The 27,361-nt window shown below is 50.3% G+C and overlaps 9 protein-coding genes across 9 annotated transcripts; 5 read left to right on the top strand and 4 right to left on the bottom strand.

Annotated features, from left to right (window-relative positions):
* Positions 1-319: 319 nt before the first annotated feature.
* On the top strand, positions 320-2,236 carry N7482_000494 (chaperonin-containing T-complex subunit CCT3; the record flags this gene model as incomplete). Its single annotated transcript, XM_056682619.1, has 6 exons — positions 320-344; positions 406-472; positions 542-750; positions 806-1,396; positions 1,456-2,093; positions 2,147-2,236. The coding sequence occupies 6 exons, from the start codon at positions 320-322 to the stop codon at positions 2,234-2,236; spliced, it is 1,620 nt and encodes a 539-aa protein (XP_056546225.1).
* Positions 2,237-2,423: 187 nt separating this feature from the next.
* Positions 2,424-3,011, bottom strand: N7482_000493 (uncharacterized protein; the record flags this gene model as incomplete). Its single annotated transcript, XM_056682618.1, has 1 exon — positions 2,424-3,011. One exon carries the CDS (start codon positions 3,009-3,011, stop codon positions 2,424-2,426), a length of 588 nt encoding a protein of 195 aa, XP_056546224.1.
* Positions 3,012-4,241: 1,230 nt separating this feature from the next.
* Positions 4,242-5,701, top strand: N7482_000492 (PARP-type zinc finger-containing protein; the record flags this gene model as incomplete). Its single annotated transcript, XM_056682617.1, has 5 exons — positions 4,242-4,257; positions 4,522-4,657; positions 4,714-4,894; positions 4,988-5,047; positions 5,105-5,701. The coding sequence occupies 5 exons, from the start codon at positions 4,242-4,244 to the stop codon at positions 5,699-5,701; spliced, it is 990 nt and encodes a 329-aa protein (XP_056546223.1).
* Positions 5,702-6,460: 759 nt separating this feature from the next.
* N7482_000491 (DUF3712 domain-containing protein) lies at positions 6,461-7,714 on the bottom strand (the record flags this gene model as incomplete). The annotated part of the gene is made up of 5 exons (XM_056682616.1): positions 6,461-6,757; positions 6,814-6,938; positions 6,990-7,004; positions 7,069-7,493; positions 7,545-7,714. 5 exons carry the CDS (start codon positions 7,712-7,714, stop codon positions 6,461-6,463), a joined length of 1,032 nt encoding a protein of 343 aa, XP_056546222.1.
* Positions 7,715-10,261: 2,547 nt separating this feature from the next.
* Positions 10,262-10,953, bottom strand: N7482_000490 (BTB/POZ domain-containing protein; the record flags this gene model as incomplete). Its single annotated transcript, XM_056682615.1, has 2 exons — positions 10,262-10,760; positions 10,823-10,953. The coding sequence occupies 2 exons, from the start codon at positions 10,951-10,953 to the stop codon at positions 10,262-10,264; spliced, it is 630 nt and encodes a 209-aa protein (XP_056546221.1).
* Positions 10,954-15,334: 4,381 nt separating this feature from the next.
* N7482_000489 (uncharacterized protein) lies at positions 15,335-16,865 on the top strand (the record flags this gene model as incomplete). Its single annotated transcript, XM_056682614.1, has 3 exons — positions 15,335-15,745; positions 15,832-16,417; positions 16,477-16,865. 3 exons carry the CDS (start codon positions 15,335-15,337, stop codon positions 16,863-16,865), a joined length of 1,386 nt encoding a protein of 461 aa, XP_056546220.1.
* Positions 16,866-17,793: 928 nt separating this feature from the next.
* Positions 17,794-19,498, top strand: N7482_000488 (uncharacterized protein; the record flags this gene model as incomplete). The annotated part of the gene is made up of 2 exons (XM_056682613.1): positions 17,794-19,095; positions 19,283-19,498. 2 exons carry the CDS (start codon positions 17,794-17,796, stop codon positions 19,496-19,498), a joined length of 1,518 nt encoding a protein of 505 aa, XP_056546219.1.
* Positions 19,499-19,576: 78 nt separating this feature from the next.
* On the bottom strand, positions 19,577-21,911 carry N7482_000487 (TPR domain protein; the record flags this gene model as incomplete). The annotated part of the gene is made up of 3 exons (XM_056682612.1): positions 19,577-20,441; positions 20,496-21,200; positions 21,253-21,911. 3 exons carry the CDS (start codon positions 21,909-21,911, stop codon positions 19,577-19,579), a joined length of 2,229 nt encoding a protein of 742 aa, XP_056546218.1.
* A 3,081-nt stretch (positions 21,912-24,992) lies between these two features.
* N7482_000486 (uncharacterized protein) lies at positions 24,993-27,054 on the top strand (the record flags this gene model as incomplete). The annotated part of the gene is made up of 2 exons (XM_056682611.1): positions 24,993-25,998; positions 26,057-27,054. The coding sequence occupies 2 exons, from the start codon at positions 24,993-24,995 to the stop codon at positions 27,052-27,054; spliced, it is 2,004 nt and encodes a 667-aa protein (XP_056546217.1).
* Positions 27,055-27,361: the final 307 nt, after the last annotated feature.

Raw genomic sequence — 27,361 nt, 5'->3', positions numbered from 1 at the left:
TTACCATAGATGTAGTTTCATGTCATGATTGCCAAAGCACAAAACCATTGTATTAATTGAACATCAATGAAGAATAATAAAACCCATGGTGGGGATGTTGACGCCCGCACGGCCAAAAGTTGTAGATCTGTTTGACCGGTTTGTCTGCCCCTTTTCGGTTTAGTGTCAGGGAGCTCCCACTTTGGAAATTTGGGATGCGGGCGACTTCGACGTGGATCCGAGTCGGCTCCTTTTCTGTGTCCATCGGCAGTGTTCTTGTTCTATCTGCGTCGAGCTCACCTTCTAACTTTCTCCGAACCCACACTAGCCCTCCGCCAATATGCAGGCTCCGGTGGTGGTGATGAGTACGCTGCCCCTCATTCCGCGGTCTATTGTCCTCACGGCACCTGCTAACCCGATGAATAGACACCAATGCCGGCGACCGTCAGGTTGGTCGCCGCGCGCAGCTTTCCAACATTACCGCTGCTAAGACGTACGTGAACCATCTTTCCCCTGACTCTGTCTCCTCTGGCTCTCTGTGCTAATAGAATACGTACACCAGCGTGGCCGACATCATCCGCTCGTGTCTCGGTCCCAAGGCCATGTTGAAGATGCTGCTCGACCCAATGGGCGGTATCGTCCTAACCAATGATGGTCACGCCATTCTCCGTGAAATCGAGGTGTCCCACCCTGCCGCGAAGAGTATGATTGAGCTCAGCCGGACCCAGGATGAGGAGGTTGGAGACGGAACCACAACGGTTATTATCTTGGGTACGGATCTATCGAACATTGGACACGCCGTGGAAGATTGCTGACGTTACGATAGCTGGTGAAATGCTTGCCCAGGCCCTCCCTCAGCTCGAACGTAACATCCACCCTGTCGTCATCATCTCTGCCTTCAAGCGCGCCCTCGCCGACGCTCTCCAGATCATTGAGGATGTTTCGATACCTGTCGATATCCACGATGACAAGGCCATGTACTCTCTCATCCAGTCCTCCATCGGAACCAAATTTGTCTCGCGGTGGTCGGACCTGATGTGCGGCTTGGCACTCAGTGCGGTGCGGACGGTCTCCTTCGACGTGGGTGGTGGCAAGCAGGAAGTGGATATCAAGCGGTATGCCCGTATCGAGAAGGTCCCCGGTGGTCAGATTGAGGACTCCGAGGTCATCGACGGTGTCATGGTCAACAAGGATATCACTCACCCCAAGATGCGGAGGAGAATCGAAAACCCCCGCATTCTGCTGCTCGACTGCCCCCTGGAGTACAAGAAGGGCGAATCCCAGACCAACATTGAAGTCTCCAAGGAGGATGACTGGAACCGCATTCTGCAGATTGAGGAAGAGCAGGTGAAGCACATGTGCGAGGCCATCTTGGCTTTCAAGCCCGACGTTGTCATCACCGAGAAGGGTGTCTCTGGTAAGTACAATCCAGGCGGCTACAGCGGGGCTTTCATCCTAATTTCTGTCTTCCACTAGATCTTGCACAGCACTTCCTGATGAAGGGCAACATCACTGCTCTCCGTCGGGTGCGCAAGACAGACAACAACCGCATTGCGCGTGCCACCGGCGCCACCATCGTCAACCGTGTCGATGACATCCAGGAGTCCGATATTGGTACCCGCTGCGGTCTATTCGAGATTGAGAAGATTGGTGACGAGTACTTCACATTCATGCGGAAGTGCACGGCCCCGAAGGCCTGCACTATTCTGCTGCGTGGCCCGTCGAAGGATATTCTGAACGAGATCGAGCGCAACCTCCAGGACGCCATGTCGGTCGCTCGTAATGTCATCTTCCACCCTCGTCTGTCACCCGGTGGTGGTGCCATCGAGATGGCTGTCTCCGTGAAGCTCAGCCAGCTGGCTCGGTCTATCGAAGGCGTGCAGCAATGGCCGTACAAGGCCGTTGCCGACGCCATGGAAGTTATTCCGCGGACACTGGCCCAGAACGCCGGTGCCAGCCCTATTCGTGTTCTCACCCGCCTCCGCGCTAAACACGTTGAAGGCCACACTACCTGGGGTCTGGACGGCGAGTCTGGCAACTTGGTTGACATGAAGGAGTATGGTGTTTGGGAGCCGGAGGCTGTCAAGCTCCAGAGTATCAAGACCGCGGTTGAGGTAAGCTATCTACAATTCCCCACTCGTAGGTACAGCCCACTAACTGCTATTAGTCTGCATGCCTGCTCCTCCGTGTCGATGATATTTGCAGCGCCAAGTCAGCCCAACAGGCCGGCAACGGTGGTGGTGGTGGCGACGAGTAATAGACGCGCAAGACAAAAAAAAAGAGACAAATGATCCATGGACATTAGGTCCGTACATATAATGCTACACGACTGCCTCTGGGGTGTTTCTTTTTTCTGTACAAATATCCTAGATCAAAACGCACTGTCATATGGGTATCTTCGTATATTATTGTACAAGGAGCAGCTATTATGGTCTCCGAACTATCTAGTCGTCTTCGTGGATAATAACACCGGGGACTTCCTCTGCCGGCTGGTGACCCTCACCACCATCCGCTGTCTGGTCGATTGCCCGGCTGGGGGGTTTGGGCCCCTTCGTCGACGGCTTATCGACGTCCATAGAAGGCTTTCCACTGTCCTTGTTACCGCCCCTCGCCGCACGCTTCTTTTCCCGCCTTCGCCGATTTTTTTCCGTCTTCTCATCATCCTTGCGCTTCGCTTCCTCCCGCTGCTTCTCCCAATCCGCGTTGTTCTTCTCTTTGTCAACTTCGGCCTGCATCAGCCGCAGGCGCTCGTACTCGCGCCGCCGGCTCGCTTTGTAGACGTGAAACTCGCCCGAGCCCGCACCAGCCGACGAACCCTGGACGTTGGCGACAATTTCTGGTGGCGGGGCAAGTGAGGAAGATGTGTGTGCCCTGGGTGCACCGGGGAGCTTGATCTCCTTCGACGGGTCTTTGAACAGGGTATCGATTTGGGTTGCATGCTCGGAATGCGGCGTCACAGCGCGGCGTTTTGTGGGCCGCTTGCTGCGCGGGTCGGCGCTTGTGGGGACAGACTCTGGACCTGGTTCAGACATGGCGGTGGTCTGATAGAGCTATAGTTTTCGAAGAGCGTACACAGATTGCAAGGTTTGGCTGAGACGGTTACGGCGCGCTATCTTGCCTCGCTGGATGTCGCGGACGGTGGCTTCAACTGGCGTGACCACGTTTTTCTCCCGACCAAAGTAGCCAGTGTCCAGATAAGGACCAATTCCAAAATGTGTCTGTGAACAGGGTGGTATAGAACGGAGGTATGATTTAGAGAGGTCGACAAGTTGGATCGGAAAAATAGACCACAGCGAGCCGGAGGTGCAATTGCGACACGCTAACCGCTTTCGGGTAGGTTTCTGCCCGGAGTATAACTCGTAGGCCGTCCACAGCTCCGTGAAAGTGAATCAGCGAGTCCACTAAATCTAGAATGGTTTCTGCTTTGGAACTAGTTCCCTTCTCGGGACCTGGAGGGATTCTGCAAAGGACCCCTTGTTCTACGCCAGGGTGATGTCAGTGACTGACGTTTAGTATGGCCCGGTCGCTACGCGATGAGTCCAACGCACCCCTCAGTTATGCAGTCATAGGATCTAGCTATTGCCCATGAAAGAGTGCATTCATCATATTCAATAAAATGTGAGAATTATGCGCCTATTTGTCTTTCAAACGCAAACTGGATTACCTCAACGAATTCTTATCTCACGCCAGATATTGAGCCTCGTTGTATCTGCCCCACACCCTATTCTCTCCTTTTATGGTGAAACAAGGAGGAAACAACTGATTTTGATTGTAGCTAAATAGCTAAATAACTGGAGTGCATTGATCGTCTGATAGGATTAGCAATCCTTGCAATGTTTTTCTACTCGCTTGCGAAACATTCTCTCCGCATGAGAGACCGTGTCGCACTAATCAAAGAAACCAGAATGGCTCTAGTGCATCCTAGAATGATTCGCCGTAGCCAAACCGAGCTATCTAGAGAACTTGAAGATAACTTGAATAGCTAAAGGTCGCCAGGCTGAGCTTGTGTTTTGGTAGATGCCTGGTCTCCTCGCTTGTATTGTTGCGCTGCCTACACCTTGTCTGCCTCTGCACCTCCACACCACGTCACTTCCACCCTCCTCTAACTTCCACCGACCTTTCTCCCTCCCACCCAAACTTTCCGGGTCAACACCAGTTCCCACCATCGTTGACGAAGATTGACCAGCTCTCGCCGATTCTGACTGGGATATTCGTTCTTTCCGCAAACTCTGCCACTCCCTGGTCGCGTCTCCGCTTTCACCATGCCTTATCGCTTCGGTAAGCTTAGTCCTCTTCTTCTCCTGGAAAAGTCCCAATGAGATTTTGGTATTTATTACCCGCGTTTTCTGGGTCCTACCAATTGCTCTCGGGCTATGACCACGCTTGGGAGCTCGTAACGCGTGAACACGCGTGGATTTCAGATGCTCAAGCTGTTCAGTTGGCCCGTGCTTCGGGGGGCAATTACAAGCATGTCCTCGATGTTCAACGCCACCACATGGGAGAATTGCATGATTACTCCAGGAAGCTGACGGAGTCTACTAGAGGTTTCTCCTAACAACCGTGCTGGTTGTCAGAACAAGGAGTGCAAGGATGAAAAAGTGAAGATTAAAAAGGGTGAACTCCGTGTTGGCACCTGGGTCGAAAATGACAGGTTCCAGTCCTACCTTTGGCGCCACTGGTAAGTTATCGATATGAACTGGTTATTGCAAATGCATGAACGCTAAAGCTCTGCAGGGGCTGCGTCACTCCACGCATCATCCAGAATGTCATCAAGGGTGTCTTCGAAAGTGATGAGCTTTCTGGCGACGAGAACTTCGAACTCGTTGATGGCTGGGAGGAATTACCCGAGGACGAACAGAAGACCATCCGCACGGCGCTTCTGCAGGGCCACGTTGATGATGATGCCTGGAAGGGAGTAAGTCATATTAACCCCTCTGCCGTTATTAAACCATAGTCTACCGCGCTTTATTCTTCGTGGCGGTACATTCCTTCTAATACGCTATCTCAGGACATTGAAATGAACCGCCCTGGCCAGAACGGCTTCCGCGTTCCTGCCTCCAAGAAAAGTGTTCGTCAAACATAGATCTCCGCGCTATCTACAGCTCTTGAACTGACCTGCCTCTAGGCGAACGCCAAGGAAGAGGATGGAACGAAGTCCCCTGCTCCCAAGAAGAGAACAGCTGCTGCGCGTAAGAAGAATGGCACTGCTGAAGGTGATCACGACGAAGATGTAAAGGCTGCCAAGGAGGTGAAGAGTGTTGCTCGCGCTAAGAACAAGAAGTCCGCCGACGACGAGGAGGTCAATGTTGACAGCAACGAGGACGAGAAAAAGCCTGTTAAGACCAAGACAAGTGCCCGTACCAAGAAGACCATGACTAAGGAGGCTACTGAGGAGGCGTCTGAGACTCCCACCAAGGCCAACGCCAAAGCAAAGCGAGCTCCTCGTACTAAGGGCGATGCCACCAAGGATGCCGACATCGATGCTGAGCCAAAGCGACGTGGTCGTCCTCCCAAGTCTGCTGACACAGCTGATAAATCGACCAAGCTTGCTGCAAAGACAACCAAACGCAAGGCTCCTGCTGAAAACGAGCACGAGGACACCACCGCAAAGCCCAAGCGTGCCCGTGGCAAGGCTGCGAAGACCCAGATTGAGACTGAGGAACAGGACGCTGCTCCCGCGAAGCTCGCGAAGCGTGTACGCAAGAAGGCTGCCCAGGCGTGAAGCGTCCCTGCGCCCTGACTTCTTACCGGTCTTGTCGACCAAATCCTGTGCTTGTTTCTGACGGGCTGCGCAATGGTTGTTTCTGTGGCTCCGATGGCGTATGGTTGTTGAAGTACATCCTCGATTCTCGTGCACATGGGTCGGATTTCTTTTTCTATGGTTTTTGTCTATCTTCTATCTCTTGTTTGAACCATGGTCAGTGAGTGATATTACCATGGTTATTTCCTTATGAACATTCCGAAGTGTATTTTCCATGTCGCGTCTAGGGACCAGCTGTTTTTAAATTGAATAGTTCTTACCATAATAGGTCTTGCGCACATACATCTTGACAGAAAGGCTGTATATGCCCTGCCATAGTAAGACCAAGTCGAACACTATCACTTGTCATTGACAAATAGTCCCAATGCACTTCTGAGAGTGTTTATGACTATCAAGTCCGTTGTGTCCGTTCTTTCATGGCTGTCCGTTCTTCCTTGGCTACCCGTAGCTGGATTGTATGAGGATCCCTCTGGCACCTGGTGCCGAATAAAAGCGACGTCGTGTATTCCCAATACATGGATACTGCTCACCAATCCTCTTGAGTCTGAAATATTGTCGTCAACCCCTTTACTTCCACCATAAGAAGCCCAGTAGGAACAAAGCCTAGCGCCAGGAATTTTCCCCAACTAGAGGACAGTGAGTCTCTCAAAGATGAAATGTCAAGATGTATCATCACCATTAGGCCTCTAGACCTGCCCATGAGCAGGTTGCACCAAATATCTATATCAGAAGTTCGGCGTATTTCAGTAAATCGACAGTAGCTGAGGCGGAAACAGCTTTGATAGCAGCCGCAAAATATGGGATCTCTTCCCCGTTGTAGTCGCAGCTGTGCCCCTTGATATCAATGGTCACATCACCGCTGTCCCCGTCGCCCCATACCACCTCCTGAATGAGCATGGATTCGTCGACATTTCCGAGAACGACGGCGGTAGTGTTGTACTGTTCGAGTTTCAAGTTGGGAAGATCCACATATCCCAGTGATGAGCCGCCCATGCTCAAATTGAAGGTGACATGGCCCTGCACTGATTAGGAGGTCTTCCATATTTGCTTCACGCGCGGCATCGGGTCCATACCATTTCAACTATGAACGGTGTCGGATTCTTGAGAGCAATCGTGGCATTAAAATTATATCCGTCGACCCGAGGACTCAAAAGCTCCAAGCTTGTGATGTTGAATGCGCCCTGCGAATTCATGAATTCTGAGGAGAGTTAGGATACGTGACGAAGTCGTGGGGTATATCAATTCATACCGGTGACATTGAAGCCTGCGTACTCGAAGCATCAGTACCTCAAATGCAGGTTCTCTTTCCAAGGGTCGCTGGCACTCACCATCCATCTTCATTGTTTTATGAATATTCAAATGTGCGGTTGGGAGGCCTCCAAGCTTCAAGTCTGGGTCACCCGTCACCAGCACCGCGAAGCTCTTGTTCGTAGCCGCCGCGATGGCCAAGTTCGAGAGACATTCAACACAAGACAAGTGAAGGTCTTGGTCAATGACAAGTTTTGCGCCGTTCTTGAAATTGATCTGGGGCACCGGGAATACCGAAAATTCTTCATCAGTATCTGGGACTCGAATGCTTGCATTAAACGCAGTTAGATGGCCGCTGCCACTGAATCCACCACCCATACTGAGTTTCTTCGACTGGCTAACGTGGAAGGAAGTCGGTCGGGGATTAGTGATAGCAAGGCCCTCGTAGTCAAATTGATAATTGTTGATGTAGTCGTTGGCAAAGTGGGGGATTCCCACATAAACACTATCAGTATCAGCATCGGCACATCCAATTACACTGGGGCGAGATGTTTACATGGGAAGAACCACCACTAGAACTGTGCAGCAGAACACAATCACATAAATCCACCACCTTTTCTTCATGTGTGACTTAAACCGTTGCCATATTGATGGCTTGGCCGCTAGTGCCTTGATCGCGCCATTTGTGTCAGAGCCGGAGTTATCTTCGAGGTCGGACTTGTACATCTTGCGTGGAATTGCAGTGCAGCCTGGCCTTTGATTGCTTTTCTTGTCCAAAATTCCTATTAACAGTGTGCGGAATCCCCATCAGTTTCAATAAGTGGAATCCTTGGTTGTGAATAGCAAGGCGCTGCCTTCCCATCCTATCGCGTGAGGCGGTCGTCGGGGCTCCGGGGGGGGGGGGGGGGGGGGGGGGGGGGGAAGGAAGACACTTCCGACTAGGCTCAACGATTTCTGGGTTGGCCTGTAGCTTTTGATCGGGGCTAGCTAGGGAGTTAAGAAACCCCGTGGGGGCGCCGGCTCGCGTCGATCTATTATCCACCTCACATGTGAAGCCGAAAACTGCTGGTTAGGGCATGCGTATTCGGCTTTCAATACGCATCCTCAGATCGATCGGCGTCAAGGGCGCCGGAAGCACAGAGGGGCCGGGTGCTGATCTTTGACTTAATAAACACGCGCCCGAGGAGACCTCTCCCAGCAGTCAGACATCGCCAGTTGATTGTAACGTTGAAATGCGCATTGTGGTCGATTCGGTTTGAAACGTGGCGCCGGTGGTCGTTAATGCTGGCCTGCTGTATACAGGAGACTTAAATTCCACGATACAAAACATCGGACGACACACCTTCCACCTAACATTTTTTTGGACGATTTTACATGATAATAAAAATTATGAGTAACTAGATACCATGACGCATATGAACATATGAAAAATTAGGAAACTTTTGGACGTCGTGTCCCTCAGAAACATCAATACCCCTTTCGCGAATCAAACCCCCGGTTCTCTGCATACCTCTCCAGATCCTTACAGTTGAAGCCAGAGCGCATCTGGCTGACCGCTCCATGTAGGGCAGAGTGACCTTGCATGAACTCCCAGAATAGGTCAGCGCATTGATAATACTGTAGATCAAATCAAGCGTATCGGCAATGAACTGTATCAGTCAACCCTGCAGATGATCTGTCGCTGTCGTCTCTTTGAACGCAAGGGCGGTCAATTCCAGCAACGGCTCTAGATACGACAGGCGTGGATATGAGTTCCAGGCTACCTGGAGCTTGAAAGTGATATCTTCTCCCCTACGTCAATCTGGTTGACGCAGTGGTGCATGGGTATACAGCTGTCCAAGGCGAAGCATCTGTCCGTGAAGATCTGACGAACCCGTGGCACCTTGGAGCTGAAGCTGGTGACGTGTACTCAGGCAGTCACCAGTTTCGAGCTATAATTACCCGCTCGAGAATCTGCACCTTTGACTGTGCCAACTTTGATCGGCGTATCCTTGGGTAGAGCCTGAGTCCTTCGTATGACTGCTGGCCATTCATTCTGTGATGAATTTGAGCCAATAGTGAGATTAGACAGTTCATCAAAGCAAGTCAGAAATGAAGTGCTTCTTTCTGGAAAGTTGAGGGACCTTCATACACTTCTGCTTTGAAACGGGCAATTACCCAGGGCCGGATTGCCGAGAATGACGGGCGTATCGGCGCCGTACAAGGGCGTCAATTTGTCCAAGGACGTGATGTTGAAACCTCAAATCGAGTCGAAGGTCAAACTAACATTTGGAGATACGAATTAATTTGGAAGCGGGGCACACGGGTTTGATTTGCTCCACCGGGTCGCTGTCCACTATACAGTATGAAGTAACTGGGTGTCCAGTCTATCGAGCAACACCGTGCAGTGAGGCTGACGGCGGTATGAAATGTAAGTTTAGCCAATGAACACTACACTTAATTAAGGCAAATTGATGGAATTGAGGTCTCAGATACAGTTCAAATCCTTGCATTAGATGCGTGCAAGTTTTGGCTTTTCCTGGACTAATTAATTTTCCCATCCTGAACGCAATACTTTAAGCCACCATTCTCTCCAGCGATATCAAGAGGGTTCTTTCCCGCCCCGTCCTGGCTTGAAGAGTCCAGGCCTTATGACTGAAACTCGTACATCGGTCTTTACAAAGAGTATGGTTGAGGTGGCCGTATTTCTCATTTCCTATTTCTCAATCATCATGGGGCATATGGCCCAAAAGCAACACACGGTGACCAGTCACCGTGTGGTCAAGGAGCGGAGTCATAATGTCAAAAACTAAATGGGACGCAGAACGTGGACGCAGAAATCATGCAGACAGTAAATGGAGATATCGCTGGGACTGGACGAGTACGATCAAAGAGTGAGGATTTCAATCAACGCAAGTCACCGTACTCCAGGGAGATCCAATTAAAAATGAATAGGGGTGGTTCGTTCAAACCATCAAATGGCGGCCAGCCTCGACAGAAGCGAAGAAGTCGATTTGCCTTATAGCAGGATCATGAACTGGTTCAAAAGTAGAATCAAAACGCAGTCAGATAAGCCATTCTGGTTGAAATCAGCATGCCTCCCACAATCAAATTCAATTTCGAAGTCGCTTGAACTGAGACAAAAATACAGGCCATGGGACAACCGGCTAGAACAGCCCGCGAGACCGTTTGGTTCTGTGAGACGAAAATTGTGAGTATCAATCTTCTATCGCGAGAAAGGCAGATATCAAAAGCACAGACCAAAGAATAAAGAAGGACAGGAAAGGAAGGATCCTACCGGATCTCCACAAGATCGTCCATGTGGTTACACATGGCCACAAACAGATCAAAAAACAACTTCCCACCCATTTCCATTTCCATCTGCATGGTACCACTTCTTTTGAAGGTCCTGCGAGTCCGGATGATGAGAGCCAGGTAGTGAGCGCGCAGCCGAGACTCCGAGTCCGGCGTATTGTCATACGCATACCGAGCAGATCGCAAGATCACGTCGGCTGAAATACCAACCTGAAGGCCTTGCTTTCTCAGAGCAATGCGCTTCAGATCTTCCAAGCCAAACTTCTCAGCAACACAGTAGACGACCGTGTCTCGGAGCACGACGTCTCCGACGCCAGGGTGGAAGAACGTCGCCTCGCTCGACCCGCGACCACCGTTGTGACTAGTATCTTGCTCATTCTCGAGGTGCCAAGAGTCTCGACGCTTGCCATGCAGCAAGCGTGGATAGTAGTCGCCCTTGTACAAGAACTCTAGAACGCAAGACAGGATCTCAGGCTCCCTGTTTTTATTATCCTTAAGCTTGGTTGTTCCAGATAAATCCGAACAAGACAGGTCGCTTACTCGTCAGGTAAAGCCAGTTGCTTTGCACCGTCTTCCAGGAAGTTTTCCTTCAACGCAGTGCGAAAGTACGGCGAGATGGAGAGGACATCCTCGTGCGCGGCGAAAAGACGCTTATCCCCGCCCACCAACATGGTGATGATGGGGCTGGTAAGAGCGCTACAACGGTCGATCTATTAGTCATGTCTTGATTCATAACACTCATCGAGATTTTACCACTTTCCCGCTGACGCGGTATCCTCTTTGTCCATGCTCTGCTGCATCTTGTCTTTCGCCTGCTCGTCGTACTTCTTCCTAGAAGGCTTGACAGTCTTTCCCGCCCGGCTCTTCGAAGAAAACGAACGCTTGAACATCGTGGAGACGACCGAATATGTCCGACTCGAATAGATGAGGTGCGGTAGAGGAACGCTGAACGATCAGAAAGAGTGATAGGAGTTGGTCAAAAAGAAGGAATAATCGACGCTGCGGATCACACGAGCATGTGAGGGTCAGAGTCTGGAAGCCTTCGTCCAAAACAGTCTCCCCGTATCATCAAGAGACGGTCCGAAACGGATTTGGGATGATGGCTTAGCATTCGAGAGTCCCAGTGAGACTCAAGGCGCGGCTTTGTCGACTCTGGCAGGCGTGAGAAGAAGAACGAGGGACGAGCGGGCCAGGCGACTATTTAAGGGCATCAGGTGATATCAACTGCAGCTGCAGCCGTCACACCTGCTTTAGAAGCGTCGTGCAGGCCAAGTCCGACCGACCGGGAGTATGCCTGGCCTCATTGGCAACTGGCGTTCGGAGGCGCCAAAGGCAGGCATCGGATTGGCGGGCGAGTGGGCGATCGGCTAGGAGATATGCACGGTCCTGCCGCCTGGTCTTATCATGGGTGGCGGACAGAGTTCCTGCTTCGAAGTAGTGGAGGTACCTACGGGCAGTTGATCGATGTCGACATCGTGATATGATTCGCTAAATACAGTTTTCAAAAACTTACATACACAGGGTGCGGGTCATATTGAATGGCTGGACATCCAATATCCAATCCGACAAGCTTAAGTTACCAAGTCCCCACGGGTATACTTCCCCGCCAGCGAGAAAAGTATTGAGCCCTCCCATCTCCGATCCAAGCACCTTCTTTTCCCGAGGAATAACATGCTGAAGCGTTTTATGCAATATTACCTTTGGAGCTCAGCTCAAATGAGCGATCCGCGTCCAGCAGCGCCCAGATTGATCCTGAAGCTTTGGAAACGCAGCGAGGGTATTGCTAGTGATCTCCTTTCCCAGGTTGGATCGGAAGGCCTTTGCAGGGCTATGCGATGTAATATTAGGAATGTGATCGTATGTCCACCAATTTAGTAATTTCAAGCCATTCCTCGTTGTTATGCGCAGTAATTCTTTCAATCTTACCATCTGCCTATAGCTTTGTTCGCACGGCTCCTCAGCAAGAATAGTTGGGTGCATGTGTCGCAATCAATGTAAGAATAGCTCTATTTGGATATATAATGGCATTTGATGTGAAAAAAACATCGATTATGAAATATTATGTTTAAAGTAGTGCTCAGCTTAGTTACACTTGCGGCTCCTTTGTCGAATCCGTTATGCCAAACGTTTGAAGAAAGAAATAGACATTGCAGCGATCCTTGGAAGTAAATCAACCAATGATGATAGGTTTGTCATCCATGCCCTCTGGGATATGGGGTTGTAGTTTTTCTGCGACAATCGACACGGGAAGTTGAATAAGTCTTTACAGCGAAGGATCGCATGCCATGATATTGACCTGCACCCCTTTCTGATGAAGGAAGAAAGTTAGCCCAGGAAACATGACAATCGGACCTTGCATGAAAATATTATCGCGGCGACTAACATGGTAAAATTGAAGGGAAAGGAGGAAAGGAATGGAAGGTTACATGCGTTGAGAAATGACAGGTGCGCACTTAGGCAACCTGGGTTGAGGCACAACTGAGCAAATTGACCTGAATCCCGTCCTGAAGTCTCAGGGATGTTAGCCTCCAGAGACTAGGATATATAGGTATCAATGCTTCCCGTGCAACGATAAAAAAAGGAATGAGGGTGTGTAGAAAAATTGGCATGTCTTGGGGAAGTGCTGTAGGCAAAAATGTGTCTAGAAACACTCTGAAAGGTGCGCGATGGTCCCCAAAGTGATAATTCATCGTCTTTGAGGCCCAGAATTGAATTTCATGTGTGGAAGACGAAAAAAGGACGGAAATAAAATGAGGGTGGCACGTACGTTCTTGGAAAAGTCGCAGCAATAGTACGTGTTCTCCTCGCAATTCTCCAGTGCAGAAAGTAGAGTGCAAAGACCAAGATCAGTGTCACAGCATGCAGCACTGGTCATTGCCCCACACTTATGATCGCCCTGAGCATCGCCTGTGGCGGGCACGCCTGGTGCGGCGAAGATTGTAGCGACGAGGGCAGTGAGAACAAAAAAGGTCTTCATTGTGGTGGATAGTTCGAGATGGTTTCTTGGGCGATGAGAATTTCAGATAAGAGAAAGATCGGTTGAAACCTGTGAGTTATAAAGATGGTTGAATTTCCATGCTTCTGTGGACAAGGTGCCTTCTTATATATGGAAGAGAATTCCTAACACTCGGAGAGCGGATAGGAAGGAAAAAGTTGACAAAACTTAATCTCCAGCCACTCCCACCCCCTGCATGATCAGCGCTGTTTGGTGCAGGGGTAGAGGCAAATTCTGGATCAAGCTAGAAGGTATAAGAGTGATTTTTCTGGTTTCCAATTGACTTTATCGGAAGGACTGCCAGCTTACGGTACCAATTCCTACGTTACGTGGTAGCATAACAATTTCTTCCTGCGATGTTTCGTGCTCTGCATTTTTCCCCCCTTGGTTTGCTTGAGTGGTTCGAGACATGTCCATTGTGTTTTCCTTCCTTTTTCTTTCCTTTTTCTTTTCTTTCCTCTTATATGCAAAGTTGCTTATTCCTTGGGAAGGCCCAAATATGATAGAGCAGAAAAGGTGTCTCCAGAAACTTTAATAGATAGTAAAATTGAACCTTCATATTCAGGGGTTGATGGCGTCCGACTTGGGGACATCGCAACAGGCGCCTTATGATAGACTCTCAAGCACCCTTCAAATTGGTTCAGTCGGCGGCATTCTCGCCCGACGACCGCCAGCTGGCGTCCGGCTCTAACGATATGGCATTCCGGCTTTCCCCTTTTTTTGGACGCCATAAATCCAATGCGGAGAGGATATCCTCTGATCGATATCAGCGTTTCATTCTTAGTAGTAGTTACCTAGCAAGTGGCTTTGGAATCGAGACGACTGTTTTTAAATTCCAAAATTTATATATTTAACAAGTTACCTATCGAAAGCACAGAGGCGAACAATGGCGTAGGCACGAATTGACTTGCTTTAGACATAAAGAAGAACCGACTCAACACTGACCGAAAGCTCCACCGATGCAGAATATTTCAGTGTTGTTTCTATTTCTGTCCTTGGCAAAGAAGAGGCTCAGTTTCATCGAATTCACTCAATGCTCCTAGGAGAGATAGAGTGCCTGCTGTTGGCAACTTTCTTCCAAGGAAGTCGGCCTTTTAGTATAACTCAACAGCCTATACGGATTGCTCCGTGATATAAGTGAGTAAACAGTCCAACTCCATCATTTTGAAGTCCTTCTAGTGTCTACAAGTTTTATTAGCACCCCTGAAAGCTAAAGATAGAAGAAGATTAGTAAATTTTACTCACATTCAAGTGGATAGTTTCTTACTAGCGAGGAGATTATCGACTTCAACTAGCACGCACTCGAAACGAAGAGCTTCAAAGCCGATGTTGATATTGATAGCAGATATTGGTGAGAGCTGCGCTCGTTCAAGAAACTAGCGGATAAGGGGGTTACCAAGAAACTTGACAGCAGGGAGTAGGTGACCGAGAAAGTGGCGAAAGGGTGGATCCTAATACGACTGGGTTTCCTTTTCTAATCACATCTAGTAACTCACAGGTCCGCCGTTTACAATAGGTATACTTTGGTGGATGAGTATATAAGGACTGCACAAACAAGGGTTGGAACAAGATACAGAGTGGCAAATACAGTCAAAAAATATCCAACCTACCCAATCTATACGGTTGATATGATCATCGAGAAACTCCTGAACATGCATCAGCGAATCTCCGCCATCTGGGGGATTTGTCATCCATGGCAGCTTCGGTGGCGGTACGATCTGGGGTGTGGCGGTGCAACCGAGTGGGTGTGGGGTTAGTCCCCCACGCCAGCCACCGGTGATATCATCGCCTTGAAACAAGACACCTGAGCTGGAAACAGTCAGCGGAGTCATCTTCAGGCCCCTGATCGGTCAAGACGCCACTCTCACTGATCTGAACCAGGCGTGACCTGTCTACAGCTCTACTGCACTGTGTGAGTGATCTGTCAACTAGCGGCACGCTCAAAACCCCCTGCCTCCACTAAGCATCGTCGCATTTCAATTATTTGTTTTTGTTGTATTGCAAAGTCAGCTACTTCTCGCCCCGACCCTTGGAACTTCAATCCAACCTCCCTCGCGATGGCTATGCAATACTTCAACCAGATCAAACATCGGCGACGGTCCTCCCAGATCTTGAAGCCACCAAACCCTGTCCTAACCGCCGAGGACGAGGCTTTCTTGCAGCAGGTTACGTCAGATCCAGAGAATAGACGTAAATCTACAGCCCAGAACGAACCTTTGGCGTCTGAAGGCCCGACAGAGAGCTCTCAACAGCCTGTTTTGGGTGATGGCGCCCTAGATATTCCCCTTCCTGCCTCGCCAGCAGAGGAGTTTGGAAAGGAACTCGGCGAAGAGGAAAGAAAGGCGCGCGAGCGGCGTGACGATATGAAGACTGAGTCCGCACCTGCTAAGCTACAAGATACACCCGCCCCTGAGAAGAAGAAACGATGGAGCACCATATTTCGCAAGAAAAACTCCGATACAGACAAGGTATGTAATCGGATTCCGCGAGCATGCTGTTCCCATGGTTACTACGAAACTCAACCGAATACTGAAACCCCTTATTATCTCTTCAGGACAGAGAACCAACCACTGCAGGTGACCTAAAGACCGAGACTTCTACTCCTACAAGCAATGGACAAGAAGCACAGAAGGACCAGGAAGACATGACGGACATCCTCGACCGATTGAACCTAGCTGCGGATAACAATCGGGTCTTCTCAGTCAGCGACGAGACGCAGGAGCTCCTCCGCAAGTTCAAGCTTATTTTCAAGGACTTGATAAATGGCGTTCCAACGGCGTATCATGACTTGGAGATGCTTCTGACGAACGGCAACCGACAATTACAAGATACATACACCAAGCTGCCAGGCTTTATGCAGAAGCTTATTGAAAAACTTCCCGAGAAATGGACCGAGTCGCTGGCTCCAGAGATGCTTGCCGTCGCCGGTGAACGTGCGAGCCGGAGCGGAATCAATATGGAGAATGTGGGAAAAGCAGCCGCAGTTGCAGAGAAGGCGGGTCTCAATGTTCCAAGCCTTAAAGAGCTTGTATCCAAACCCGCTGCAATTGTCGGGATGCTGCGGTCAATCATGCAATTCCTGCGCGCTCGCTTCCCAGCTGTGTTGGGCATGAATGTCCTTTGGTCGCTGGCACTATTCAGTAAGTATCAGGGGCAAAGAAATTTGATCTTCTAGTTGTGAGTACTAACCATTCTATAGTCCTACTATTTGTTCTGTGGTACTGCCACAAGCGTGGCCGCGAAGTTCGTCTTGAAAATGAGCGTCTGGTGACGGAGGAGGAAATCAAGAAGCTCAATGAAGATGGTTCCGAAGGCCAGATCCGTCCGACTGAGACTTTGACAACCACCGCACCCCAAGGTGCCTCAGCTGATGAAGTCCGTGAGGGTGTGAAGAAGGTGGAGGAGGCTAGGGCTTCGGCCGCTAACCTTGCTGCTATGTCGGAGCCTAAACCCGAGCCACAGAGTGAGAACAATGAGAGCACTCGCCCGGCTGTGATCCCGACTCGATCGAAGTCAATTTTGTCCATTTGGAATCGATCGAAGCATGAACCGACACCAAGCAACATTTCGCCTTATCCCGGGACTTGAGCTCGGCAAGGTATCATATCTTCCTTGAGAATCTACTGTCAATATGGGATTATCCAGCTATACTGCATTATTCATTACTGGTCCAGGTGGGAACATTGCAGGTCCGTGGCTGAGAGTGGCGGGTTTAGATATTGGGAGGGTGCGATGATAATGATGATTTACGGCTAGCGATGGCCTGCGAATTTCCTCATCCGTTAACTTTGTCTTTTCAAGCACTATTTGCTTGTGCAACCTTCATAATTCTTGCCTCTATTCCTGCCAAAATGATTTTTCAGATTTCCTATATCCTCACTAGTCTGCCCCGTATGTCCACCCAAGAGATTCGGACACCTTTACCCTTTGCCTTCAGCCTGTAACCCTCGAAAAACCCACATCCCGTCGTGACTATTCCCTGGCCCCAAACCTTTAGATAAACTTGGTGTTCGTGTATACAGTGCCTATTGGTGCATCGGGTGTATTGCTGAAGAAAGCGAACGTGTCCTTGACGGAGATGCCGACGGCAGGTGGAGCCAAGCGATAGTGCTCCGCTAGAGAGGTAAAGATTACCGACGGTGTGCAGTGTCTCTAGGGGAAAATATCTCTCTTTTCCATACTAATCAGCCGTCAATAAAAGAAGTGGAAGAAGGAGCCGGCGAAAGATTCCCTCATTTCCTTCGCTATGCAGCTGATCACAGAGGGGGTCTTTTGGTCCAAATTCAAGGAGGACCACTTGGTTTCAATACCCGAACTAGTTGACAAAATACCACGTAGTTCTACTTTTAGTCATAATGAGCCAAAGCGTTCGGCATGGCCGCACGATAGTGTGATTTACCTCAACTGAACGTGATTCGAGAAGAGCCACAACCACAGGTTGTGGTGCCTGGAGCGCCCCGTCGGCTTTTATGTCCAACTCCACCTCCCCCAACACTTCATTAGCTCCAATTTCATGATGGGCCTAACATTTGATCTCGATGGTTGGCTGGAGAACCGCTCCGACAAGAATAAACCACTGCGAGTGAACTGCTACGACCAGGCCGGCTTAGTGAACTGCTGCCTATTCCTCGGACATCCGTACCAATTCAAAAGGGGGAAAGACACAAATAACGACATGCCGGACTGGGTAAAGGGAGATCTGGATGCTGGAGTGGAAAGATTGACCATTGGTCGATGGTGCAAAGGGCGCTGGAAGGCTGGCGATTCTTGCTTTGGGTATATCAACACAATGGATTTGGTGGGCTGGGGCAATACCGACCATCCCTTTTTTAGACTCGATCCCAGTGATCCGAAATCTGAAAGGTCCAGTTTCGGCAACCATAGATGGGCGAGTATCCGCAGCGGGGACCACATCCGGGCTGCAGATGCGTGTGCTGGCCCTGCCGTGCCGTTTCCTGACGGAACAATCGGCGAGTACCTCACCTCGGCCATTGATATGAAAGCTATAGCGCAAGATGCTTCCAACAGGAATTTCATCTTGGAACAAGGCTCCCTGAGTCTGCCTGTTCAAACAATCGGACCAATTACACATCTTGCTGCACCAAGCGACTACGAGTTCGACCAGGAGATCGAAGGAAAGATTTCAGCTCTCCTCAAAGATGAGCCCACGCCAATTGCTTTGAATGTCGATGACATTCTGAAGGCCATCAAGAATAGATTCAAGCCCAGTGATAGATACGAGTCCCGTGATGAATGGATCGTACCAGCACATCGCACAGAGACCATCTCAGACCACTCTACCCTCAGCTTGCAGGTGTATGATAACCTCGAGGAACAGTTGTGCCCATTGGATGGCAATGGAAAGCTGGTCAAGCCAACCACCGCCAACAAATATCTCACTGTCACGATCGATATCATGACCACTCGTAAACAAGCGCTTGACGAAGCACGGGCTCAAGCAGAGAGTTTCTCGAATGACTTCAGGGGCCGAATGAGCCTAGAAGTCGAGCCCGAATGTCAAGCCTGTCATGTCTCAGGGCAGGACCATGAATGTTTGGCTGCAGACCTTTACTTGAAGCCGGTAGCGGGAACAGCTGCTGTATACCTGATCGTATTCTCGAATATCTTGATTCAACTCAAGGGAGAAGGCATGGATGATGAAGTGGCGAAAGTAAGCAAGGATGTCAGATCTTGCTGCAACATGAGCAGAAACCTTGGTTTGCAGCCGACATCGAGTATGATTCTGAAAGAAGCCATGGAAAATGCCAAGATGCCCGAGACGACGAAGGTTGGCCAGCAGGAGGAGATCAAGATCGAGGTATGCACTACTCTGCTCTGCTTATCCTCTTGCCATCTAGAGAACACAGCTGATATTCCATCACCCAACTAGGCCCCAGGGATCACCCAAATGAATATATATTCTGAAACTGGCGTATGTTCCTGATCCTTTTTCCCCGCGAATCCTGCATCTTGCCTTACTCAAACAACTCCCCTTTCTTGTACAGAATATATATGTTGAACAGCCCATCAGCAACAATGGCATATGGACTATCCGATTCATGGCGCGGACATCGACCAGGACCATCCTGGCTTATGATCCTAATCCTAAAAAACGCGAATGGAAAGAAGCAAACGGCGACAAACTGAAGATCACTTTCGCTCAGGCACCTTCGTATTTCCCAGCGGATTTGGAATTCAACGTCGCCATCGACAGTCTGTGAAGAACTGGGTCGGTAGATGTTAATAGGACAGATAGTAGTTGGTATATCTCACTACTAAAGGGCACGAGCATAGTAAATTCAACCTCGTGGTAACTGCGAACCTGGGCCGTAAATTTCATTAAAAGTTTCGTCCTCACCGACACAGATTCGGTAGGTGATTTTAGCATAGCACTTTGCTTGATCTTCCAGGTCAGGGGCTACCTTGCGGTATGCATTGGCCAAAGTCATCCAGCATGGCACGAGACTGTCCACTGCCAGGCCCCATTTCTTCACAACTAGTGTCATGCCTTGAGTAATTGGAATATGGCCACCCTCAACAATATAGCCGAGCGACTCCAAAGCTTTCAATCCAAAGACAATAACCTTTTGCGGTTGATCCTGGGTAGAATACGTCAGTGCAAGAGACAAATACGGATCCCACAGACTAAAGCAAGGAACTCTAGATGGCGGCTGGCTGTAGGTCTCCGCAATTTTCGACAGTATAGTCTCGAATCGAACCAAGTTCCTGTTTTGAGACGAGGAAACCTGACGCAACTCGGCCATGAGCTTTTCCCTCTTTTGCAGCACTTTTGAAGGGGTGTTGAGAGCATCTTGGCATATGACACAGCTACATTGAAAGCCCCAATGGGGCAGATCCGCTTTCCTGCCCTTTGAATAGCTGTCTCGCTCGCTGTCCTGAGGTGACTTATACCAAAAGTTGAGTTCTGTGTTTGGTGCAAGGTCCTGTGTGGCTCGAACAATCATCATGTCTCCGATAAAAGAGCGTCGCACATTGCTATAGCAGGAATGGTTGATGGAGGATGCCAAAGGCCAAAGGCCACACGAATCAAATTTCTTGGCATTTTCGACCATTCTTTCCCGGAACAAGAACTTTCTATGGGACCCGTAAGAGGATAGGGGACAGCCAAAACCATTTAAGGCCATGATGCGTTCGATCAAGAAACTTGGAAAAATCAGTGCTGCGGAAGCTTATCAAGGTCAAGAGTGAGCCCCTTACGTATCAACGATTGGTGTGCCATCTACTTCTGAGATGTCCACGGGTTTGTATGAGCCATGGTAGAGATCCGTCACTGTTGATATAAGAGACGGCGTCTGATAAAGCTTTTGAATGATCAATGAAAGAAGGTCTGCGTGGGTGCCCATTATAATGGTGCTTTGTTCCGCGTTCATCAGAAGAGAGAGGCCCTGAGTGGGATTATCCGCATCATGATAGACATATGCAAAAGCCTTCTCACAGAACAGAAGATCCCCAGCCTTCACTGCTTCCGTTGTAAATAGACCTCGCCCATGAGCCTCGGTAGGCCTCACAGATACAGGACCAACATAGGTGGCGTGATCAAGGTGTGGTGGACGATCCGTTGCCGCTTCGCGCTGCAATTGTTTGAATTGATACTTGCCCCGTTGCTGCTCTAGAAGACGTGTAATAGCCTTAGTAAGCACGTCGTTGGCAGATTTATTATCTGGGTATTGTTTCACAAGCGTAGTAGAAACGTCACAGCATTCTCGAAACCTCTGGAGTTGATAGAGAGCCTCGGATTTTCGGAAAAGGACCTTTTGAAAAAGACTAAATTCCGAAGATAGCCCGTCTAGATCGTGGAGAGCCGCGTTCAATTGGTGGCGCTTAAGGAAAGCAAGAGCCCGGTTTAGTTTGATGGTGAGAGTTTCCTCAGCTGTTGGCACGCACTCCAGCGCTTTAGAGTAACTGTTATTACGATCAACTTCGGTCTAGGCATGAATTTTCTCTGAATACTTACCTTTCAATAGCTTGAAGATGATGACCTTTGTTGAAAAAGTCATTCCCTGCCATTTTCCAGTCGTTGGCAGTGGTATCATCCTCGGTGACCCGCTCTCTCCAAGAAAGTGGAACGAGGTCATCATATGGCGGGATGAACCTAACATCGGAGAGTTGATCAACTCGGATTCCATTGTCCCCATCTGCCATGACCTTTAAATAAGGCTCTTTCACTATCATCACGCTCCCTTGTGTCAGATACTTCGTAGCAAGCTCTTCCCCTTGATGGTACAGCTGCAACATGAGAACACGATTCTCTTCATCCTCCACGATGAGCATGATCGCAGTCATGACATCCGGCGTAGACAATGCTCTCAACAAAATAAAAGACCCGCGATGATGGGTTTCGAGTGTGAGGTCTTTGATCATGATCTTTTTGAGGTCGCTTAACGGAGAGACACTCGGAGGGTAGACTGGGGGAACAAAAGCTGAGCGGATATGGTTGCCGGCTGGTGTTTTATTCATCATCTGCCGATACAGAAATTGCCCCAAGATCTCCTCTCTGGACTTCATTGCCCTGGGGCGCTGGCCCTTTTTGGACTGGGCGTTTTGAAGAGTTCTCCTGTGTCCCTGCAGCACCTGCAAATACTGCGGAACGGAAGAAACATCGTGAACGTCCATAATGAACGTTTCAACGCAAGGCACTGATAAGACTCGATGGTAATAAATTTTAGAAAAACTATGGAGGTTGATTGCATACACATATAAGTCAAAGGGAACAGGAAGAAATGGGAAAGCATGCGTTGTCCAAAGAGGGGTATGAACAGGGGTATCAGAATTGCATCTAGTATGCCACCCAACAAACGACGCGTGAAGGCCGGGGGGTTGGGTACAAACACAGAAATGCACCTCTTAGAGCTTACTGGATCATGTCTCGAGGATTGATCTGTCAGTCCTAGATCTCTTTGCATTTCTGTATTGGCGATTTGGGGGGAACCGTACTTCCGCTCATGATCTTCAGTTATCACAGTACTACCTGCGTTCTTAGCGCAAAATTGAGAGAGGGAGGAATGCATGGAGATAAAACTTTTAAGCTATCTACGACTACGAACTACTTTACTCTAGCCCGGGTCCGGCTGTGATAAGCAGGATCGGCGACAACATCCGAAGCAAATGTGAAGATGACGCCTTAAAATCTACCCGAACTAACCCAACGAAGGTGCTTATGGTCACCTGACCATGGAAGTCGGAATTGTCGTGTTTGAACTGTAAAATAAGTCCAGAAATTGAGAGTCTCAGAGAGACCATAATGCGCATCCCCGAAATCGGAGCTATTTGTTGTCTTTGTGGAGGGATGACTTGAGTCGCGAACAGAAAATGGTAGCCTCGTGCGAATGATATATGTTGCCGGAGCCTATCCGAAGATGTACATCATTTTAGAGCAAGCAAATATAAAGTTTTCTGGAACCTCTTCCAAACTGGGTAGTTTGCATCAAATTCTCTACCTAGAACTGACAGGTGGTTTCAAATTACGGTTACAGTATTCGCGGCATATATGCCGAGTTCAGGGGACTTTAATCGCCCATCAGATTCCACCGAGATCCCCAATTTCCTTCTTGGGGGCTATAAACACAAAGTTTTCTGGTTAGTAAGGTGGAGTACCCGATTCGGTAGACAGCTCCATCAAACCAAACTCTCTCGAACGTCGGCATCCGATGGATCCGTGAACCTTACCGCATCTGGATTCATGGAGTAGTGGGTTGAGTTGAGAATATATGGCTGTACAGAATTGGACAGGGTGGCGCATCCGAAGAAAAAAGAAAGGGCCCAGCTGTCACTAGTAGCGGCCAACGTTGTCTTCCGAGGCGCCGGCTTAAAAATAGGCTCGCGGCGTAAGGATTTTCTCCCAGTGGAGTGTGATTGGCGCCGAGAGAATTTTCATCTCCAGCCACTGCGGGACGGAGATGATCTTGCAGGACACCACGAGAGGGGACAGAGTGGCCCCAAAGTCGCATCCCTTGCGCGAGCTGGGCAGGGCTTTTGGCCGTGTTTTATCATGATCGTGCTGATGAGCAGCCCAAAGTGATATTGGTAGCCCCCGAGCGATCTATCTCATGCAAGCTGCGGCCGTGTTGTCCCCTGCTTACCGCCTCTTCCAGCATCCGTATCGTCACGCTCATGAGAACGGTTCTCCCTCTCCATACTCCGTCCTCCCTATTCCCTGCTCACAAACCGTTCTCGTAAACGTGACGATAGGAGCTGCCGGTCCCTGGGGCCCCGAAGCCCAAAGGACCGCGCCAAGCTAGGCCGGAATGGAGCAGCCGGGTTGCCACCGAGGAAAAATCAAAACGACGGATGAACCCCACCAATGGGAGGCATCCCAGTAGCTAGTTTAACCATGTTTGCCGGGCCGGACCTCTGAGCGCCATCGAGTCATCAAACAATATGATTCATTTTCCGGAGGGGAAATGAATTCTGATCGGGCGATGAATCATAGGTCTGCACGGGTCAGCTCCTGCACCGAGCGGAAGGAGGAGGGGGCTGACGTCCGTTATTTAGTGTCGGTGCTAGCGTTATGTCGCTGGGAGAGCGCCTCCCTCACATGCCAGTCCCTGTGGAAGAATCACCCTAATTATGATCATCCAGATTCCTTCTCGCTGCAGCGCTTGGAGGGCGGTTTCTTATTGTGGCACAATGGACCCACTGGATGTCGGGCCCAAGCATGCGGATGTTTCCCTTTTGCCTTCACTAGTGAATATATTTAATTTAATTTTTTTGCTCCCCCTCTTTTCAACTCCGTCATCAATTTTTTTTTCCTAAGACCGGACCAGTCGCATGGCGTATAGTTTCGAGTCACTCATCCCTGAAGTATACATCGATGACTTACACGACGGGCTAGTGAGTCACAGCCCATGCTCTCCTCCAGTAATGTGTACGCAGAATGTATTCCCCAGAAAGGCCTCGAACGGCTGATCGTAGACTCGCCATTTACAGATTGCAACGAGGGGATTGGCGCGAAAGATGCGGTGAACTGCCGCCAGCGAATGGGCAGGCGTGGAGGCCGGCCCAGCTGGGAGCATCCAGCCAATCAGAGAATCCACAGTAGTCCCCCAGCTCCACTTCCGTTTTGGCGGGAAAAATCGATTGACGCCCTTTACTTCCTCTCTCGACTTCGCCCTTCTCTTCTCTCATCCCACCACTCGTCTATCAACTCCGCTACTTTTTATTCTTACATACCCACTCTTGCACTGTCACTTACTAGATACCGTCGAGAATTCCTGCCAAATGGCCTTCGCTGAGCTGTAAATGCCCTGCTGGGGAGCCTGTCCGCTGCCTGGCTCCCCAGTCCCGCAGCTCCGATCCTCAATTCCCACTTGACGATATCTATTCCTCTTTCGACGCCCGTTTTGAAGCGTCGGAATTGCCCCCCCAGTACAGTCCCAGAAGGAGCACTTCAGCGTCCGTGCCGGACTGCAGGTGCTTGCGTGGTTACGACAAGCCTTCACACCTATCCCTCCCTCTTCTCCGACCTCGATACCCCTTCTCGATCCGCCCTCAACGACCCTCTTGCCTCATTCACCCTACCTTCCCTCGGCACTAAGGACGCCTCACCGTGAAACTCGAGCAAAAAAAGCCGACATCGTGTCCTAGACCCTTCCGACCCAATTTCAGAACCCCTCAACCGGTCAGGGAATCTCAGTCATCCCATTGACGATACAAAAGTTTTCATACCTTACAAAAGAATCTACGCCCCCTAACCCAATGCCGTCATCCAGCCCCTATTCCTCCAAACGGGCTCCCAAGGGTGCCTCCAAAAGCATTCACCCCGCGTCCCCCGATTCCAACATCCTGCGGCGCCTCAACATGTCCCCCAAGGCCGCGAACCAGCCCAAGAAGCAGAGCAGTGGGCGGATAGGCGGACAGAGCTCGTCCGGCCGGAAACGACGAGCATCTTCCTCCTCCGTCTCCAGCGTCTCATCTGTCTCGTCCATTGACGACCTCGACCTCGAAGGCGGCCTGAGTGACGATGTGGACGAGTCAGAGGATGATGCAGACGATGAAGAGGACCGGCCGCTTGCTCATGCCCCGTCTTTCGGTCGTCGTCAGAATAATACCCGGAAGACGGGGCGCCAACCTGCCAAGAAGAAGAGAAGACGGGTCTCTGACGACGAAGACTCCGACAGCCACTTTATCAGCGACCCGAGCGACTCCGACGACAGCTCGGACGATGTTTACGCCGCGGTGGACTACATCACCGATGCAGATGACGACGAGGAAGGTGACGTGGAGAAATTGGAGGAGCTCATAATCATGGAATCGGAGGATAAGCACCGAGTCCTGCCTACACTTGAAACCGCGGAGAGCCAGTGGGTTGGCTCCGAGATGTTTGGCGACTCAATGTTTCTTCCAGCGGCCTCTTTCTTCGACGAGGAGCAGCTCTACAGTGCCATGGAAACTTTTGCCGAGACCGATATGGCCAGTGAGGCAGTCGAGACTCCCGTTGCTCGTCGTGTTCACTTTGAAGAGCGGCCGGATTCCTCTTCCGATACTGAATCCCACTCGGACGATGAGATTCCAAGCGATTTCCTCCAGCAAGATGCTCTGGATCCCCAGCTGCGTCGGATGATTGAAAATGACCATAATGATTACCACCGCAGCCACCGTCAGAAGTCGGAGGATTTGTATGGTGATGCTGATTACGGCCACGGAAATATCTACCATGTGGAGTCCGAAGGAACCTCCGAGGGCAGCCTCAGTGGTTATGAGAGTATGCTGGCTGTCTATTCATGCTCTTATGTACTTGTTTTGCTAACCCACTTCCCCAGCCGATGATGGTGATACTACAGATGAAGATCTGCCTCCGCCCGCAACCATCACCCACCCTCGGTCTCTTCTTCGCCGCGCCTCCACCGACTCGCTGGTCGCCCCGGGCGATGACAAAACGGTCAGCATCTCGCGCCGCCGAGGCCCAATTATGGGAACCTTCGTGGCCGATCCTCACAAGCCTGTTGCCTTGGTTGACTGCACTGGCAAGCATCTCGTTATCATCCCTGCCTATGCTTCGTCCCGCCATGACTGGCTGGACTCGGCGGCAAACAGCATGCCAGGAACCGCCAATAACAGTCCTCGTCAGACTACCCTGCAATTGATTGATGAGAGCGACACCGATGCCCTTGCATCGCCCAATCAGATCGATTTCAGCCCCATGCTGGCCTCCAGCGCCAATCTGATGATGACCGCCCTCGGCAATGATCTTACACCGGGTGGCCAGGTCATGGGCCCGCCCGAGGCTTTCTACCCCTCACAGGACTTCACTATTGACAGTTCTTTCGAGGATGATGATGAGGACGACCCAGAGGCTGCCCTCAATGTGGACGACTTTATTAACTTCGGCAATGGATCCTCAGATGAGGAAGACAATGACAACGAGAACGACAATTTCAACGGCTTCGATGATGACGCCCCTATTTCCCCCATGGCTCCCCCCTTAGCTGTGCAACCCAGGGGCACACCGACACCCTCCCGTAACTCAGAGTCCCAGCAGGCCAACAACGCAGAGCGCTTCCTGAACCACCTGGACAAGGGCATTGTCACGGCCTTCCGTCGTAACCACAACCGATATCAAGCCCTCCTCCGTCTCCCTCAACATCGCGAATTTATGCCCGCCAACTCCCCCTCGCGTCCAGCCAGTGTCTTCCGACACGCCAAGCACACCGACCAGCGTACCCCGACCCGGAAGCGCAAGGCTAGTGGCTACGCAGGCGGTGAGGCTGTGCGTCGCAAGCTCATGGATGCCCACCGCCACACCCAGCTGCCCTTCTGAGCTTTTTCGCAACTCTTCTCCTACTTGTCCTGACTTGTGCAAGTTCTCTGCTGGACAATCTCCAGCCACTTTACGATTTCGACGAAGTTTAGTTTTTCCCCCAAGATCGCATGATACACACGGACGCTGTTAAATATATTATGAGTCGCTGGCAGACTTGGCCCTGGGGGGCAGGTGATGATTTCTCTGTGTCCTGGCTTGGGCACGAGTGGAAGGGGTCTTGGTTTAGCATCCAGATGGCGATGATTTGCTTTCTTGGTAGACAACAAGCCCGATCTTACCCTATTTTCTCTGTCTAAAGAAAAAT

This window comes from Penicillium canariense (genome assembly GCF_028826845.1).
Source record: "Penicillium canariense strain IBT 26290 chromosome Unknown utg000001l_segment0_segment0, whole genome shotgun sequence".
Classification (NCBI taxonomy): Eukaryota; Fungi; Ascomycota; class Eurotiomycetes; order Eurotiales; family Aspergillaceae; genus Penicillium; species Penicillium canariense.
Note: the sequence above shows the minus strand (reverse complement) of the source record. Positions and strands in the feature narration are given on the sequence as shown.